Source organism: Lissotriton helveticus, chromosome 1_1 (assembly GCF_964261635.1).
Source record: "Lissotriton helveticus chromosome 1_1, aLisHel1.1, whole genome shotgun sequence".
In the NCBI taxonomy this organism is placed as follows: domain Eukaryota; kingdom Metazoa; phylum Chordata; class Amphibia; order Caudata; family Salamandridae; genus Lissotriton; species Lissotriton helveticus.
The window spans coordinates 1,081,919,126-1,081,939,502 of record NC_136057.1 but is presented as its reverse complement, the minus strand read 5'-3'; the positions used below and the strand labels follow the sequence as shown (position 1 = coordinate 1,081,939,502).

Here is a 20,377-nt window from a genome sequence, read left to right as displayed (position 1 = left end):
TATAGTAATTGATTCTTATAAAAACTCATGTGATAAGGTTCAAAAATAAACCAGCTCGTGTTTTTGATTTTCATTCTGTTTCAATACAGTGGGCTATCTGTAACATCAGATTAAGGTTTAGTACCAAAGAGTTCATGTTTCCCAATAAACCAAAACCTCTTAACAAAGCAAATCATGCAAAGTGTCGGTATAGTACCCTTCTATACTTTCTCCCTCATAATACACGCCGGTATTAAATATACAGTTCATATTTTTCAAAATTGAAGGTCCATAACCAGTCTTTTGAAATCACTTCATATTCCAGCTGTGAAAACGGGAGAAAACAAGGTTTTGGCATGTTGTAAAATTTACACTTTTTACAATACTATTTACATATGAGATATAACTCTTGATCTTATCATGAAAGTATGTAGTTGACAGCCCTACACTGATTAGCTGGTGTATGTTTCGTGAGAGTGTGAGGGTATACGGGATAGGAAATTAAAAACAAATATGTTTAAAAAACATATCTGATGGGTAGTCAGTCTATTGTCCTCCAATCATTTTGTCCAACAGGGTGCCATTTAATTTCCCTCTAAATGGGAATGTAGTTCTTCATCCATGTTCATACCACCCGGGAAGCGAGTTCCTGCCAATAAGATCAATCTTGACTCCAGTTTGCGTAATGCAGCTAACCTATCTCCACCCCTGATGTTACTTTTAACTGTGGCAATTCCCACATACTTAGCTGTTGATGTTTTGCCCTGATGGAACTGGTTGAAGTGCCTTGCGGGACTGTATGAGAGGTCTTTATTGGTAATAGTGCGCCAGTGTTCTAATATTCTTTTTTTCACTGGTGCAGTTGTTGACCCTATGTACCATAGGTCACATGGGCATCGTATAAGGTATACCACCTAATCAGTGGAACATGTTATACGGGGTTTGATTTCCCATTTTCTCTTGGTTTTAGGGAGAAAGATTTCATTGCAGTTCACACTATCCCTACAGGCCTTACAGTTGCCACATTTGCGAAAGCCTTTGCCTTCTTGCAACCAGTCTGTTTCTTTCAGTGCTAAGTGGCACTGTACTAGACAGTCTTTCAAAGATTGTCCCCGTTTGTAAGAGATGCCTGGGGTAGTTCCAATTGAGTTTCTCAAGATAGGATCCTGTCTTAAGATATCCCATCTATTTTTTAGAATTTGTCTTATTTGATGGGACTGGCCACAGTATTTTGTTATAAATCTGATCTCAGGTGTTTTTGTCTTAGAGATCTTGTTTTTAGTGGTTGTCAATGCCTCCTCTCTGGATACTTTGCTCACTCTATCTTCAGCCTCTTTTAAAGATTTATTGGAGTATCCTCGGGCTAAAAATCTCCCTTTCATGTCTTCCTTTGTTTGTTGGAACTGAACCTCATTGGAGCAGTTCCGTTTTGCCCTCAGGAACTCACTGAATGGAATTCCCCATCTAAAACTCGGGGGATGTGCACTCGAAGAGTGAAGAATAGAGTTTCCTGACGTCTCTTTCCTGAATAGGGTCGTGGTTAAGTGGTTTTGTACCTTGGTAATTCTGACGTCTAGAAAGTCTACTGTGTGTTGGCTGTAGTGTCTTGTAAATTTAAGATTAACATCATTAATGTTTAGACAGTCAATGAAGAGATTCAAGTCTTTTTCCAACCCCCTCCACACAAAAAAGACATCGTCAATGTATCGCGTCCACCTTCTCACATTTAGTGCCCACTTCTCTGTAAGGTCGTTCCAGAGCACCTGCTTCTCCCACCAGCCAACCAACAAGTTGGCATAGCTGGGGGCGAAGCAGGTGCCCATGGAAGTCCCCTGTTGCTGTCTATAATAGACTTTGTCAAACAAAAAAATGTTTTCATTCAGACACAGTTGAATCATTTCAAGTAACATACATGTATGTTCCCAGTATTCCATCCTGCATTGCTTCAGGAAAAATTGCATGCCTTGATGCCGTCACTGTGTCTTATACTAGTGTATAAGGATTCGACATCAAGGCATACCAACCAGCACTGATCATCCACTTCCAACTTTGAAATTTTATGTATGAAATCGGTGGTGTCTCTTGTGTACGATGTTAGTTCTTGTACATAAGGAAAAAGAAAGTAGTCGATGTAGATGCTAGTGTGTTCAAAGAGACTGTTTATGGACGAGACTATTGGTCTCCCTGGTGGTCTAGTCAGGCTTTTGTGTACTTTTGGTAGCAAATAGAATGTGGGGGTTACTGGGTTATCCTTATGCAGGTATCTTTCCTCATCCCATGTTAACAGTCCCCTTCCTTGCCAGTGCTCCAATTTTTTGTAATACGTCTCTTGTAAGTTGACCAGATATTTCTTATCTATATAGATCTTTCTTATATATATATATATATATATATATATATATATATATATATATATATATATATATATATATAACAAGGTTCAGCATGTAGCAGATATATATTACAAAGTTCAGCATGTAGCAGCAACAAGAATGGAGCAGTGGGAACAAATTTGAGTAATCTAAGTCATAGGGGTGAAGGAGTCATTAAGGGGAATGAGGAATAAGTTTGAAGTCGTGGACTGATTCAGTGCCTTGCCGAATAAGGAAGGAATTTGCTCACCAGGAATGATTTTGCTTCCCTTTTAAATAGTGTTGTAGAAGAGATTTTTCTAATGCACTGAGGTAGCGGGTTCCATATTCTTGGCGCCGCTCCAGTGAATGCTCTGTCAGATGTTTTTTTCTTGCTGAAACAAGAGAGTTTCAGGAGTAGATTGTCGGTTCTCCTAGAGTGTCTGTTTCCTCCTGACAAGGTAAGTTTTTGGGATAGGCACTGGGGGGTATAGTGGTGTAGAGCTTTATGGGTGATGCAATCCATCTTTAGGTAGATTCTAGCTTCATAGGGTAGCCAGTTGAGCGCCTTCAGGTGTGGCAATATATGGTTGAATTTCCTAGATCCTGTTAGGAGTCTTGCTGCTGCATTGAGACAGGCTTTTAAAGGGGCTGTCAAGATTTTGGGAAGCCCTGAGAGGGTAGTACATCTGTACTCCAACCTCGAGATGACTAAGGCCTTTACTGCAGTTTTAAGGTCATGGTTCTTGATGAATGGTTTCATTTTTGGAGATAACTGAGTTGAAAGCAGGCATTTTTAGCCAACAGGTTGATGTGCGTTTTCATGTTGAGGTTCTTCTCCAGTGCAATTCAAAGCGATTTGGTGGAGTCCACCAGAGTCAGTGTGCAATTCAGAGCAGTGATCATCTTGGTCTAGCCCTTTATCTCCAGAGAGTTTTTAGGGGGGTAAATTAAAAGAAATTCTGTTTTTTGTGAGTTTAGCTTGAGGAAGTTGGTCGTTAGCCAGTGAACGGTCTTTTCTAGAGCTTGATTCATCATCTTTATCTCTTCAATGGAAGAGACCTTGATGTGAAGTTGATTGTCGTCTGCGTACATATGGTAAGAGATATTTGTTTGCTGCAGTAGCTCGGTTAGTGGTTTGACATAAAGGTTGAATAGGGTTGAGCCTTGTGGTACTCCAAGCGTGCAGTATTCTTTTGAGTTTTGGTGGGACTACATGGTCCAAGATATTGGTCATTGTGGAGTTGTAGGGAGCAGTGAGGTCATTACGTCTGACATATTATTGGGAAGAGTAAGAACTTTGTCACAGTGGGAGACAAGGTCGTTCCAGTTGAGGTTTTTCGTGTCTCTTATCCAGTGTTTAGGCTTGACTTGCTGTGAGTAAGTTTTCTTTCTAGCGGAGGGAATTTGGAAGGTGATATATTATGGTCTGACCAATCACAAGGGGTGATCGAGATAGGTTCAATCATTTTTTCTTTAGAGATAATCCAGTCAAGTGTAGCTCCTTTGGAGTGAGTGGGCTTTGAGATGGCTTGGATCAGGGAATGGTCTACTAGAAAGAGTTTGAGAGCATTGACCTGCTTCTCTAGGGCGTTTTCCCAATGGAGATTGAAGTCGCCAAGGAATATGTCATTGGAAGGATGGGGAGAGTTCATTGTAATGATTTCCATAAGTTGGTCCGTGAATTCTGCATTCTTACCTGGGGGATGGTAGAGCATGTGTAGCTTGTGGGAGAGGTTATCTGAGGATTTTACGTAAATCCCTATGTATTCACAGGACTGTGAGATGGTGATGTTGGATCGATGTATGCAAGCAATGCTCCTGCCCTTTTTGTGGGGTCTGTCTAGTATTATGATGTTGTAATTTGGGGGGACGAGAAGGTCAAGGCATGGTCAGGATGAGTCAGTGAGCCAAGTTTCCGTGAGGATGGTTATGTCCATTTTCAGGTTGAGGATGAGGTCGGCTATGTCCGAGGCGTGTTTTGGGGTTGAGCGGCTGTTTAGTAGGAGGCAGGAGATCTGGTTTGAGGCATTCTCTAAAGAAGGCTCATGATTTTTGTAGGTAGGGGATATTGTTTGAAGGTTATTCAGGTTTATCGTTCTGTGATTCGGTTGGGATGTTCTGTTTGGATGATGGGGACAGGGGGAATAGGGAATTCTTTCTTATTTATGTTGGGAAAAGTAGGGGTTTCATAGAGGAGTAGTAAAGTTTGGATTCTCATTTCCGTTAAATAGTTGGGGAGTTTACGAGTACGTAAGTGGCGATTAGTAAAATGTTTCTTATTTCTAGGATAATGTTTTGTAGGTTCCAGAAAGTGAGGTTAGTATGGGTTTTGAGTGAGTTTAGTTCAGGTTGGTGAGAGGGAGGGAGGCAGAATCGGCGAGCAGAGAGAGCTGGGAATGATATTGTTGGAGGGTTCAATGGCTGTGATGGCAGTGTGGTCAGTTTGAGAGGTTGGGGGAGTGGTAGTCGGGCATGAGAGGGGTATGCGCAGGCTGGGGGCTTTTTTACGATTTGCTGGAGTGGCCTTGTCATGGATCATTTCTCCGGCGGGTGGTAGAGGGTTGTGGAGGGGGGAGAGGGTTATGGGGGTAGGGGTGGTGGCAGAATGTGGAGCTATGGAGGGACAGGGAATGGAAATTAAGGGAGAGGCGATAATGTTGCTTCTGCTGATGGTTCTAGTTATGGGTGTCAGTGATATGAGTTCTGAGGGTCGTTAGTTGTTTGTGCTACTTTCGAAGTTTCTAGCTAAGGGTGAAGGTTGCTGGGATTCAGGAGATGGAGGTATAGAGGGAGTAGTTAGGTCCTTTAGGACACTGGGTAGGGTGTTGGTGTGGGCTTTTAGTGTGCGAAAGTATTTGTTGAATAGATCCAGGTCCTTATTAGCTACTTGAATAAGAACCATGCCATTTTTGTAGGAATTTATATTCAAGGTGGCTCTGAGGTTTTGTGCGGGTGTCGTCGTGACCCGGGTTCTGTAGGGGATACTTTTCTTGCCATGGACGGTTAGTAGCTTGGAGAAGGCAGTTTGCCATTGGGTTATTTTAGTTGTGAAATATATGAGGTCATTGATTATTACACCTTTCTTAGAGTTGAAGGAGGTGTCAAGGAGCAGTGTTTCTTGGTTTCTTCTGAGAGGGTTGCGTTTGAAGGTTTTGGAAGCAGTTATAGATAGATTGGGGGTATAGAATGGAATATGCGCTGTTTCCCTCGGGGATCATTTGTGGTCCAGCCATTACATGAAATTCTTTGTTCTGTGACGGGAACAGCAGTTTAGCAGGAGGTTGGGATCCGTTACAAGATGGCCACCACTTTGTTGGGTGCCGTTACATGATGGATGTCACTTTGTGGGTGTCTTCGATAGATTTTCTGTTTAGTGTTGGGGGCCGTTACAAGATGGCTGCCTCTTTGTGGGTGTCTTCAGTCTTTCTGTTTAGTGTTGGGAGCCATTATTAGATGGCTGCCACTTTGATGGGTTTCTGATGAAAGTCTGCTTGCTGTCTCTTATGTGCTTGTGGTATTCCTTCAGGGTGCTCCTGTATCTGTTCAGGTCTTCCATTGTTTTCTGGTTTTGCCAGGTTTTCTCGAGGCATCTGCAGGAACATCTGGCTCCTTGGAGTTCGGTGGTGAACCAGGCGGCTTTCAGGGGCCGTTGTTTGACGGGGTGGCGGAGGGGTGCGAGCTTGTCGGTGCAACTGGAGATCCAGCAGTGAAGTTCTTTTGTTGCAGAGTTGGCGTTGGTCTCTGCACGCAGTGGGTCTAGGAGGAGGGTGGTGTTTAGGTGCTCCTTTGTGATCTTGCTCCAGTTCATTCGTGGAGGGCGAGGGGCAGGTTTGGGTCTGAAGGTGGTGTTGAAGGTGAAGTGTAAGTAGCGGTGGTCCATCCAGAGGGGCTGCAAGGTGTGGGTCAAGTGGTTGTTTGTCCCTCCTGCAAAGATGGGGACGAGGGTGTGCCCAGCTCTGTGAGTGGGGGTGGTGATGAGCTGCTACAGTCTGAGGTTGAAGAGGTTGTTAAGGAGGGTGATGGAGTTGTGGTCGCTGTGGTTGTCGAGGTCAAGTCTCTGAGTAGGATGAAGTCCATGGAAGTGATGGCGTGGAGTGTGACGAGATTGGCAATGATGGAAGCGGACTGGGTGCAAGGTCCAGGGATCTGAAGGCAAGGGTGCCTCGTAGCGTGGTCCTGGGGTTGGTCTGAATCTGGAAGTGGAGGTGTTCTGTGTTGGAGTGGGGGTCGCTTGTGCTGGAGTTGGAGAGTCGGAGAGAGGTCTTGTGTGCGATGGCGAGCCCTCCTCCTGGGCGGTGGGGGTGGGCCTTTCTCTGGATCTTGTATCCGTCGGAATTGTGGTGGTGATGTCGGGCCGGAGGTGGTGTTGGCCCAAATTTCCGTAAAGAAGGCGACGTCGGGCAAGAGGGTGTCAATCAGGTCCCAGATCTCTATGGCGTGTCTCTGTAGGGAGCGTACGTTGAGGGAGATGCATGTCAGGGCTCCGAAGAAGCGGGCATCCCAAGAGGCTTCGGTGGTCAGGTAGATGGTGAAGGATCATTGGCAGTGTCTGCAGGAGAACTGTCCGTGGGTGTTGTTGGGTGTGGATCTTTGGAAGTCGGTGTGTCTTCTGGGGTTGATAGCTGCAACTCTGTTGGGAGCTGTTACAAGATGGCTGCCGCTTTTGTGGGTGTCTTCAGAAGACTTTATATTTAGTGCAGGGTAGTCCTACTAATAACTACACAGCTATGAGATGTGCAGTGAATGACCTGCATGTTCTGCGCTGCATTATCTGTATTGCTCATTCACATCCACACCTGGCATATGAGGCAGGAGTCACCAGAGATTTTGGCTTTGGTCCCCTGAGCGACAAAGCACAGGCGGAGCTGAGCGCGGCAAGACACCAGGAGTTCTCTCCAACTCCGCGGGCCAGGCGCTGTCCTGAGAGGAGTAGGTTTGTTTGGGGCCGCACAGCAGACACGCTCGATTACGTTCATCCGGCGCTGGGACTCCCAGAGCTACAGGATGCAGGCAGATTCCGGAACGCCACAGCACCGGGAGCTCTCCCCAACTCTGCGGGCCAGTTGCTGTGGTCAAGGTGAGAGGTGTGGGTGGATCTAGCGCTGTGTATCAGATGCGCTCAATCCAGTACAGCAGCCGGCATTGGGATTTCCTCACGATTCAACGGGCACGATGGGGCGGGGGTGAAAAAGCGCTGGCGAACTCACCACAGTGCAGGGCAGATAGCCCGAAGAGCCTTTTATGAGTCAGCTCAGCTGGCAAGGCACACTGGTCCCTCCTGATGATTCTGGGTCGGTGATTAACGGCATGTCTCTTCGATGTGAGTTTGCGGGGGTCAATCCTTGAGGATGAGCTTCGCATTGGAGTCGGGGGTAAGGGTAGTCTGGCTTGGTGCGGACCGACCCTCGAGCTGGAGGTCGGCACACCTCCGTTCGAGATTTGTAGCGACGAAGCAACCGGAGGTAAGCTCATCTGGGACGTTCAAGTGATGGGGGCTCAGTTAGCGGTCTACTGGAGTGATCTCCTGCCTCGGGAGCTCCTATCCGTCCGGCGGCCATCTCTTTTTCAGTGAATAAATATGGCCACCTCACACTGCTGCTGCACTTGGTGTAATGAACTTAAGGTTATAAGTAACCTGTTTCAGAAAACTGAATTGGATGTGTCATGTTGTTTTCAGCGCCAAAAAAAGTTGATTTTGGAAATTTTGGTGTAACATGAGCAGACTGATTTTGTGTATGTATATATGTGTGTATATATATATATATATATATATAATATTCAAAAGAAACCGGTATCCCCAACATCAAGGACTACGGAAAAGACTTGCACACCATATTCCAAAGTCTGCAAGATTTTATTAGGCTATGCGTTTCACTCCCTCAGGGGCTTCGTTACGCCCTAATTACAAAATAAACTGTGCACCATCAACTTTATTATTTTGGAATCTATTTAAAGGTGAGTAATCTGCAGGTAAAAGTATCCATCAGAAGAAAACTGCAGCACATACATGACAGTATATGTTTCGGTCAAGGCAGGTACATGTAATTCAAACTTTTCCACTTTGCACATGTGTTGACATGATGCAAATGTGGATACTTTACCTTCCTGCCCACCCAACCTTCCACTCTAGTGGACATAAAATCCTTGTAACATATAAACATGTATATATAAATATATATATATATATATATATATATATATATATATATATATATATATATTTAAAGGTACCAAATTAGTTCTCTCAAAATGTCTTAGAAGTCGTAGCTAAAATAGAGCAGAACTGCTGTTGGGATGCCGATCTCGAGACTTTATGACTCCAATGACTTTATCACAACTCCACATCTGACGTTGTAAATGAGTCAAGGCAAGCTGCCGGTGCAAGAGACCCATTATAAAATGTTTCCAGAAGTGCACGCTGCAACCTGGAAGAACAAGCAAACATACACCAGGCACTGCTACTTGGATGCTGATGCAACAGCAGATGCGTAAAGGTGAACAGAACTTCTGCCTAGCGTTTTTCAATACAATGTGTGCTTTCAGTACGGTGAGCCTGCTACCTGCTTTCTTGTATATTATGAATTGCTGACTATTCTAATACACGTATCTAAATCTATGAAAGATCCAGTGCTTGAGAAGGAACAAGTTACTTACCTGTATCTGCAGTTCGTCGCCGTCGGCGTGTTAAATAGATTCACAAGAGGCTTGCCCTTTTTTCCCAGTCAGAGGCTTACTATCCTTTTATCTTTCACTCATGTGCTTTGACAGACTGAGCTATTGGGGCCTCAAGGGCGAGTGAGAGTGCTAGGTTAATTCACTTCATTAGTCAGAGGTTGGATATTTTTAAGTGAGGTGAAACCACTACTAAAGAAACACAGTTCCTGAGCCGATGCCCATTTCCTCAGTTCTTATTACAAGTATAAGCTAAGGGAGCATTCTTAGCCTGTTAATTGGGAATAATTCATTCATGTAGATGTCTGAAAGATACAAATGCAGGGGAGCTGTAGTTACAGGTCCGTTACTTCTTTCTTTCTGTTAAGTGCCTTTTTTTCGGTATCTAGGGCACTCTGTATATTATTCTGATATTTATTTTGTAGAGCTACTTTTTATAAACACTGACCTTTTTCTCTGTTGCAGATTCTGACGACTTTTCTGAGAAGAGCGCTAAAATGAGTGAAATGGATACTCCACGAACACAGAGGACAAATGAAACTGCAGCGTCTACTTCTCGCTCCATTAAAGAACAGGAGAAACAAAATGCCTTAAGGGGTGTTCTTTTAGATCATTTCTTCAAAATGTTTCTTCACCTGAAAAGAGCTGTGGTAACATACTTGTTTCTTTATTAACAAAAGCACCATTAGCTTTTGAGAAAACATTAATCTAAAAATGAAAGAAGAAATTCATGTTATTTTAACTATAATGCAGTTTAATACAAATATGTATCTGATACTTGCCTTTTTATCCAAAGAACCTATATTTTCAAAAATCAATGCAACATTTTCTCATTTTGTGCAATAAGGAATATCGGTGATCCTATGCAGGGAGGATACATTTTAAAAGTTATTGCTTCGCCTCTTTTTCTACCAATATAGGAATTACCATATAATAATTGGGTAGAAAAATCTCTTTTTTTTCTGAAAAACTTAAGAATGGAGGAAATGTTGAGGTTTGCACTGGATGATGCTCTTATGTTTCTAGTGCATTACACACAGACTCATGGGATGTCTGTGCCAACATGGAAGGATACTGGAGCACTTTGCAGATTACTAAATACTCAGAGGTATCATTTAGAGTTTGGTGGAGTATGAACACCACTATAGGTTAGAGATTCCCTTGCCCCAACAAGGTCTCAGTTCCCCTGCTACTCAGAGGCAGTCAAAATGCTGGCTTTATTGTTATGGACCCTGACTCATTGTAAACCCTCAGCTGGCATCCTGTTCGCCAGGATTTAAATGATGAAATTGCTGGTGTATTTCTTCCTGCCTTGACAAGGTACCCAGCCCTCAGTACAACTACCAGCTCCAATTCTTTGGCTCCTTTCCTCAAACTGAAAGGGCGGGTAGTGGATCTTTTCCCTAAGCACCACACTATCTTGTTTGCTCTTAGGAGTCATCTCTGTTTGTGGTTTCCTCCCGAAATTTCTTTCAGAGACCGAAGGCACTCTAAGTTGATGGATCACCTGAAAGCCTCAAGCATGTCCCTCTGTCAGACAGACTTCTATCTGATAGAGACATCTAGCCAGATATTCCTTACCTGTGAATTTCCCAGGTGTGAGACTAGATCCGGAAGATTTTTCTTGAGCAATACCCCTGCACGTCACTAGGTGGCATCGTTCGGCTCCACGTGACGTTGTCGGTGTTGTCTGTGCCATTGTGACAGCTGCGTCACCTACATAGGCACCCCCTGGACGCGCAGACGTCATTTCTATTCTTTCAGTGCCAGCTAGCACAGATCCGTGAAGAGAGTCACTTTTTGACAGGCTTTTTTAAACATTTGTTGACCCCTTTTTTGTGTGTAGGTTTTTCCTCATGTCCAAGAAGACTTCTTCGTTCAAAGCATGCGGCACCTGCGACCGCTCCAAGTCACTGACTGACCCACAGCTGGTATGTCTCTGGTGCCTGGAGGGTGACCACAACTCGAATTCGTGCTCCAACTGTCAGACCATGGCTCCAAAAGCTTTGAGGGAGCAGTCCCTAAATCTGCCAGTGGCCCAGCACTTGACACTACGTTGTTCTCCTCAGAGTTCTTGTTCACGGTCCCAGTCAAGAGGAATGTTTGGGCACCGCTCCGGGAGTCCTAAGTCTTTGTCCTCCCACTTGAAGCTATTGAGTCGGTCAAGTAAGAAGCACAAAAAAACATAAGAAGTGGAAGCATGCTTCAACTTCTCCCAATCCGTTGGCCAACGTGATGAAGGAGTCTCAGCATTCTAGGTCTCATTCCTCTGAACCTGCGCCTTGGTTCGATTCTGAGCTTCCTCGCCTTCCTGGGTGCCAGAGTGACCCCTGCCCAGCTCAAAGAATTTTATAGCACCGTGTGGCTCATATCTGGGCAGCCTGATCCTACTGGTGTGGTTTTGGGCCCCAAGGCTCAGAGGGGGCTGCATCAGTTTCCTGCCGGATACCCCGGGCTTGGCTCCAATGGCCCCCATGGAACCCACAATATATGTGGACCAAAGCCCGTCGTACAGTTGTGACCTTCCATGTTGCCGCCCGACACAAAGACTCCCGATGCCCCCGGCACGCACTGGTGTTTCCAGTCCCATTCTCATCCACAATGACCTGGAGCTGTATTGGCTTTTTATTTTGATCCATCCCCAGCAGGGCTCTGCACTGGGCACTTGTAAAGGGTACCTTCCAGCCCTGTCTGCCTTCCTGGGTTTACTAGACCAACCGCCATTATTTAAATCTCCTATTGTAAGTTGATTCCTCAAAGGATTTGTACATATCTTGTATAAGCGCCACCCCCAAATTCCCAGCGTGATATCCAGTGTAGTGGTGGTAATGTATAGGATTCATACATCGCATGCAGTTGTACAAAGGTGGTCACAAATACTCAAAAAAGAGAGAGTTATCCGGGTTAACCAGAAAGGACCGGGAATAGCAAAGCAATATAAAAAATGTTCCTTTCTGTGTTCTTCAATGCTACTGAAACAAATATATTCCAAGTACAGTGAACCAAAGGAAATCTCCTTACAATACAGATTTAGCAACACGTGAATCAATCTTCTTATTTTATTATTAGCATCATTATAAAAATTAAAACAATCCTTTATGCAATTAAAAACACTTATGATCAAACATCATTTCATACAATCAATAAAAACAGTAAAAATAATTCAAAATGATGTGATCTTTTTTACATTGATTCTTTCAATAATTGTAAACATTTAGTCAAATGAATCTTGCACAATTATCACCACGTTACATTTTGTGTAGAACAAACATTTTCATTAAAAACAGATTAACTGTGTCCTTATGTCGATGCGTTTCGGTGTGTCTTGTCATTTGAAAACACCTTCCTCAGGACTCAAAATATGAAAAACAACTAATGTTCTTTGTGCCAAACAATATATCCTGATTAACAAATCAGCATGGAGTGTATGGCAACACAAGGGAGTAAAATTTTGATGGACTTCCTTTTTCCTCTATCTGTATAGGGAATGAGGAGAAAATCTATATGTCAATAATCTTGATATATTTCCGCATACATTTAAAGAGATGATAGGGATTTTAACTTTTCCTTCATCCTTTTATTAAAAAGCAATATTCTGTGTGGAACCTCACATTCGTGGGCAGTATTGGACAAGTTTAATCTGGGAGCCGATTCAGTATCCCACCTTTCTCATACAGCTACCACTTTTTGTAATTGGGGCAGATGTACAATCCTCATTTGACGCGTAAAGATAGATGCATAAAGTATTGTTTTAAATTTCATAATTATGCTAATAATAAAATAAGAAGATTGATTCACGTGTTGCTATATCTGTATTGTAAGGAGATTTCCTTTGGTTCACTGTACTTGGAATATATTTGTTTCAGTAGCATTGAAGAACACAGAAAGGAATTTTTTTTATATTGCGTTGTACAAGGGTGGTCCTGCAGTCGCCGAGCGTAATGACCACAGAGTTCAAGGTTGTGAGTGGGATCACCATGGGATGTGGGTAAAATCAAGACTGAAGGTGGCTGTTGCCAGCGTGTTCTAATGCAGACTGGTTTTGTACTATTAATTTGTGTGCAGTAGTGTGAATCAATAGGCATGCGATGTATGAATCCTATACATTACCATCACTAAATAGTGACCCATGCTCTGTCTTGCTTCATTCGTTTAGGAGTTTAGCATTCCCCTGATGAAGGACACCTTTCAGCCCGAAATGCATTGAGAATACCAAAAAATTTGCAGCAACTATTTGCCTCACCTAAGCATTTCCCTTCTTTGTTGACAACATGTAAACAAAAGTTTTGCTACGCAGAATTTATGACGATTGATTAAATTCTGTTTTTGAGAAAGGACCGACCTGTCTTTTATCTCTGATTAAATACAGATTACTCCATTCACTGGATATCACGCTGTGCATTTGGGGACGCCACCCCTGAGGTGGCGCTTATCCAGAATATTTTGACTCAAACGCTCGGATCAGAGAGCAATACTTGATCTGCACACATCACCCTATTGAAGTTTCAAAAGGAACATTTGACCATAGTTTCTATATCTTGGTGTGCATGAACCATCACTTCATATCTTGTAAATATCTTCCCATCTTCCCCTTTCATTATGCCTCAGTGGAACCTTAATGTGATAGAGACATCTAGCCTCTGATTCCTTAACTTTTGAATTCTTCACAAGTGCCAATCTGGATCCGGAAATTTTTCAGCAGTACCTCTGCGCGCCTGGCGATGGCGTTGTACGGCTCTGCAATGATGTTGACTTGCGACGCGAGTCCAGAAATGCACCCCCTTTCCGCCGGGGAATGTGACACGCATCTGCCCATCTTGGCGCCACGGTGTGCCGCATTGTAAATGCGGCACATGAGCGGTGGCGCACGGGTGGTTAGGCGTGTCGCAACTGCTCTGGCGCATCCCTGCTGATTAGCAGAGATGCACCAGAAGTTGTAAATCCGCCCCAGAGGGTTTTACTGGCTCCTGGTGGCAGGATCATGTAGCACTGAGTTCTGCCTTTTTTGGCTTTTTTCTTTAGGAATTTTGCTCAGAAATCAATACCTTTATTTGACGGTTTTGAACATTACCAGTGTTTTTCTGTTGTTTTCTTACAAAAATTCTTTTTTTCTAGTGAAATAAAATGCCATTTGACAAATACCCTGCCTGTGGCAGAAAGAAGGTCAAATCAGATCCTCGTGATGTATGTATCATCTGTCTTCCTGACAGCCACTTCCCTGCCCGGTGTCAACAGTGCAGGACCTTTTCAAGGCGTACTCTGAGGGACAGGGAGAAGATTTGCCTTCATGGAACAGAAGAGCAATGCAGACCGCAGAAGGCACATTCTGAAGGTTGAATGAGCGAGGAGAATGTCTGTCCTCTACCAGGGCTCTTTCACCTTCCTCGGAAAACCCCTGGAGAAGGAGATCCAAAAAGAGAGAACATCTTAAAAAAACGACTTTGTTCTAGGGCCACATTGAGGGCCTCGACTTTGAAACAAGGTACAGTGCTTAAATGCTTACTGTCGAGAACTGGGTCGACGTCAAGAAGGGAACTGCTTTGGGGCGTGGTCAACCGCCGGAGAAAATGGCTGCACACAAACGCAGCTCCGGCTCTGATCCCCCTGAGAACCCATCTATCTGGAAACATATCCGTATCAGCAAATTGCACTCAAGCCGGATTTATGATAGCTGAGGTTAGCGGCTGCAGTTTTCTGTGCTAGCGGGGCTCAACCAAAGTCTGGAGCCAGCTGCAACTTGTGGCCTTGGTGCGACCATGCGGCAGCAGTGTGGCGTGCTCGAGCAGCAGAGAGAAAGGAGAGCGGTCGAGATCAGAGTCACGGGGCAGAGTCCTGGCTGATGTCCGGTTGCAAGTGTTTGATGAGACCGGCGGAGTGCGGCTAATGAGCACCGTTAAGTACTCAAGAACCAGGTCAGTGAATAACTATCTGTTACAGGGGCATGAGGAGAGATGATCGTGACCCGGCCCGGGAGTAGTGGCGTTCTGGAGCACGAGAGACTTGGATCCAGTCCGAGATGGCTGAACCCCTAGGCTGGGGTCCTGCCGCACTCCACAATACAGAATACCCAGACAGCTGAGAGAGAGCAGTATGTGAACAAGAAACCGCACATTACTTACATAAGCACAGCGGAATCAGGTTGTAATAGACCCTTAAGCTAATCTCCATTAACCGCCTCCTGCAGCAGTCATATTGGGAGCCTGCAAACCATGCCTGTGGAAGCCTGATCCAACGCCGCAGCTATTCATAGGGATAAGGGCAGAACTCACCTGAGTGGGCGATAAACTACCACGCAGAGGCATACAACAGTTAACTTCCCCCCTCCCCACCCACACTTGCAGCTATAACGCAATGCAGCGTAGCACCAGCGTTCCCCCTAGCAGGCACTCATGTACTGTGGACTGGTGGACTGGTGAAGTGCTGGAGGCACCTCTATCCATAGTAGCGGCGGCACAAGAAGGCGCAGTATTCAGGGGTGTTACGGAGGAGGGGGCAATACATACAGGGTAAGCCAACAGGCCGCATGGTATATAATTCCAGGCAGGCGGTGGTGAACCCCCAACACACAAAATACCTTACCTACAGAACCTACGACCTTCATTATGTCTGGAAGCAAAGGGAGTCGAGGTTCTCACCAGTTTAAGCTGGATAACTCATTGTGGCTTAAGATCGCAAATGGAACAAATGTACACCCAGGCTGCAGGACATTCTCTCGGCCGTCACAGCGGTGCGCACATCACTTGAATCTCGCATCGACTCTGTCTCCATAGAAATTGCCTTTTTATTCAAGCAGGCCTTGAGAAACAGGTCCGAGACCTACAAACTACTAGTTGTGCACTAGCAGACCAACTCGACGACTATGAAGGAAGGGCCAGAACAAACAATGTTCGAATAATTGGGGTCCCCGAGAAAGTGGAAGCTCAGGCCACTGATTTATTTGGCGAGTAATTATTCTTGCAATGTCTGCAGCCCAAGACTTTTTCCAAAATTTTTCTCTATTGAACAAGCACACCGAGTACCTGGGGGTAAACCCAAACCGGGCCAGCCTCCCAGGCCCATACTGGCCCGGGTCTTCAATTTCTCCAACAGGGATGTGATCCTACAAACTGCGTGGTGTGCTCCTCCACTTAAAATTGATAACAGCACCATCATGTTTTTCCCCGATTTTACAATCAAGGTCCAAAGACAACACAGAAGTTTCCTCGAAGTCAAGAAAGCCCTGAGGGACAGAGCACTGCCTTATGCTATGCTATTTACAGCAAAACTCAGGGTGAAAGACGAAGGCAAAGCATGGTTTTTCACGGAGCCGGAGGCAGCCCGAGAGTGGCTTGATGGATGGCGGCAGGTGGGAGACCAAAATGGTTCGGCAGGCGTAGGAGACGGACAGGAAAAGACTGAAATGAGGCCACACTTAATCGAGTAGAGAATAACATCACCCATGAAGAGCAAATGGAGAATGGATGAACTGGCCCTGAGCGACACAGCGGTTGTAGATATTAATTGAGAGATGCACAAGGTTGGCCTAGAGACTATGGATAGGAACTTCAAATGCGCATTGTTGGAAAGTGCAATATAAGGGACATGATGGACCGGCGCGATCACATGTCAGCGGACATTCAGAGAAGAAGCGCTCTCGAGCCAAACTGGCTGAGTTTGTGATTCGTACATCCCATTCGTCTCATGGGTCGGGGGATTTAGAATCAATGGTTCACGTCCCCCGAAATTGGAAAGGGAGGGCGACGGGCTCTCTGCAAAGTTGGGGTGGCAGGTAGTTTGAAGTCTGTCTTGCAGGGAGGCTGGGAGTGGGGAGGACTGGGCAAGTTACAAGGGGTTTATCACTGTTTAATTGCATTGTAAATGTCATTAACTGGGTACAGCACGTATTGGTCACTAGTCCCTGAGCATTTCACTGGACATATACATACCGTCGCATACAATCTAGGTATCCACTTGGCATGCTAATCAGACATATTTGCCCCCAAAAGATATTTGAAATTATGATCCCAATGTGGGCCTCACACAAATGCTATGTAAGTTACCGCTGCTCCTGGCGACATAAGAGTTGAGGCGGCATTACATTTGCTATCCTGGAATGTCAATGGGTTGGTCGATAAAATCAAGAGAGGGGTGGTGCTCCAGTATATCAAGCGACAGACAGCAGACATTATTTTACTGCAAGAGACTCACCCTGTTGGACATACTTTTACGGCACTGAACCGATGGGAAATATAAACTCGTAGTTCATGCAGGATTCACTACCGGTTCCAGAGGGTTGGGGATACCAATGAGGAAAAACCTTCCATTCATAGCAACTCAGACTCACACGGATGAATATGGGCGCTTCGTGGCGATGTCTGGGACCTGAGAAGGGAGGAGTGTGAAGATTTTGCTACACATACTCCCAACCTTTCACAATGTGGCTTTGCCTGACCTGAGTAAGATAGTTCTTGACTTTCCAGAAGGCGAATTAGTGATAGGAGGGGACCTCAACATGACGCTGTGCGACCAAATGGACAGATACCCTCCCAGGGAGGCCCGGTAATCAAAAAATACGATGGCTGACTTTTTTGTAGCCATGGGCTTGATGGACGTATGGCGGGCGACTCACCCACTGGCTCGAAAGTACACTTATTATTCAGCTGCCCATAAAATCAACTCCCACATTGACTCCATTCTCATACTGGCAGATTCTGTACACTGTTTTAGCAAGGTTAAACATTCTGCGAGAGGCATTTCAGATCATGCCCCCATAACAGCACGATACACAGTAAGTATGGAACCCACTCGCAGGACAATTACAATCAGCCCATGGAGCCTTAAAATCCTGCATATAAAAACTGCCCTGATCAAAGACACTGATTATTACTTTACGGAAAATATGCGGTCGGTCCAATCACCGCAGGTGTTGTGGGAAGCCTATAAAGCTGTAATTAAGGGCTGTGCGCTCTCCCTCACAGTGGACGATAGGAAGGAGAAAGATAAACAGCTAGTGGAACTAGAACAAGACATCCTGGCGAGAGAACGGGCCTTGGAGAGTAATCGAGACGGGCCGAACACCATATTTTAGAGCTAAAAGGGAAAGAGCAGAGAGACCTAGCAACTGAAACAGCTAGAGGGAAGCAGCAGGCCAAAATATATAGAATATACGAACTGGGCAACAGAGCTAGCAAGCTCTTAGCATGGTTGGATAGAAGGGAACGAGCTGAGCAATGGATTAAAGTAATAAAGGGGCAGAATGGGACGTGCCTGCGTAACCCCCCAACAAATAGCAGATGGATTAGCATGCTACTATGCACAATTCTATTCCGCAGGCACAGCGGCCACCAACAATGAGGCACAGGAGATCATTAATGTCTTACCTATCCCAACATTGACCACAAAGGATCGGCAGTCACTGGAAGCGGACATTACTGCTGAGGAGATTACAGCAGCCATACTCACTATACAGTCAGAGAAAGCTGGAGGGCCAAATTGCCTCCCAATCAAGCTCTTTAAAGTAACGGCATCCAAAGTGGCACCCCAGCTCCTAGATATGTACCTTGAGAGTAAAACCGTCTGTGCACTGCCCATAGGATACCTTCTATAGTTGTAATCCATAAGGAAGGCAAACCAGAGGAGGAGTTTACCTTGTACCAGCCAATATCCCTGCTAAACGTAGAAGCTAAAATACTGGCTACAATATTGGCCACAAGACTGCTCCCCATGGTCACACAGTTGGTCCACTCGAATCAATCTGGGTTAATGCCCGGTCGCAACACCTCAGTAAATATACGCCGGCTAAACTGAGTACTTGCTAGAAAAAACACAGTAAGTGAAAATGCAGCCATGCTATCCCTAGACACCAACAAGTGGCCATATATGTTTGCTGTCCTTGAGGGTATGCGCCTGGGGAAGACATATCTCTAGTGAGTCAAACTCCTGCATGCTGAGCCTGCAAGTGGTAGTGAATGGGCATGTATCCAAAACATTTACCCTGCACCGTGGAACGAGACAGGGCTGCCAGCTATCTCCCCTTATCTTTGCCCTTGTCCTGGAGCCTCTTGCATGCTGGGTATGTGGAGACTCATTGATACAGGGATTGAAGTGGGCCAACGAGTGGGAGGACAGAATCTCGCTTTATGCGGATGTCATCCTATTATACGTTGTCTCCCTCCACACCTTGATGATCAAAATACTCCAAATCTAACCACGGCAGATATTCCGGGTACACTATTAATTAATCTAAGTTGGTTGTATACATGCTCTATGGGCCTGCGCCGGCCTAACCGGCTAAATGTGAAGCCCTTTTCGTCACGGACGGGTTTCGCTATCTAGGTATATATGCAACAGCTGACCTATCACTCTCCTACGACCAAAACCTACTGGGCCCTTTGACTCGACTGCAAAGCGATGTCCGCCATTGGCAAGCGCTGCCTCTATCATTACTAGGATGCGCAGCGCTATATAAAGTTATGGTTATGCTTCAGCTCTTGTATGTGTTGCAGAATACCCCATACAGCGTGCCCGAAACGTTTTTTAAGGCAAAAGAGGGGAAAGTTAGAAGCTTACTTTGGGGTGGGAAGCCACCACACATTGCAGGGCCCAAGCTGGTCCAGGGGTGGTATGATGGGGGGCAATCGCTTTACCAGATAGTCATAACTACTACAGAGCAGCACACCTCTCAATCATAACAAATGGATATGTGGCGCACAACAGGGCCCAGCGTGTTGGGTGGATAAGTGGCAAATGGGTTAAGGGGGATATAGAGAGGTATTATACACAGAACCTCAAAGACAGCAGCTTACTAGCCCTACCGCCCTAACAGTCGCAATATGGCACTCCACCACTAAGAAGCTAGGCTGATGTAATAGACTGACACAAATGGCACCACTACGGCACACAGTCATGCTGGGCCACTTAAGTAAAAGTAAAGGATTTGACACATGGGAAATCATAGGCATATCACAAGTGGACGACTTGGTAAAGAAGGGGAAAATACTGACGTTTGCAAAACTACAAAAGGAATATAAATTGTCCACGTGCGAAACTTTTAGATACCTGCAAATAAGGCATGCCTTGCAGGAGGCAACTAAAGATATAGACAAGTTCTTGGAGTCTGCACCACTTGAGGACAGATTACTCGCTGACCCCATGGAAAGTAAAGTAATTTCGCTCACATATAGGAAAATAATTTACAATTCACCAGATCTGCTGGAAAGCCTATATGCACACTGGCAGATTGACCTCGGGGAATTAGAGGAAGAGGTTTGGCGTGATGCGCTATCCTTTTCACAAGAGGTGGCCATACCATCACGACTGCGATTGATCCAGCTAAAAACTCTGCACCGTACATACATCACATGCACCACGCTAATCAAGATGGGTCAAATTAG

At 45.1% G+C, this 20,377-nt stretch overlaps 1 protein-coding gene across 5 annotated transcripts in view; it reads left to right on the top strand.

The window, feature by feature from the left end:
- Positions 1 to 20,377, top strand: part of CFAP54 (cilia and flagella associated protein 54) — a 2,603,731-nt gene that overhangs the window by 1,227,823 nt on the left and 1,355,531 nt on the right. For all 5 annotated transcript variants that reach the window (XR_013608312.1, XR_013608313.1, XM_078677994.1 and 2 more), the window contains exon 36: positions 9,471 to 9,655. Coding sequence is in view for 3 of the 5 variants with exons in the window: in XM_078677994.1 (XP_078534120.1) it covers positions 9,471 to 9,655 (185 nt within the window). In the remaining 2 variants the exon portion in view is untranslated. The remainder of the gene's footprint in view (positions 1 to 9,470; positions 9,656 to 20,377) is intronic.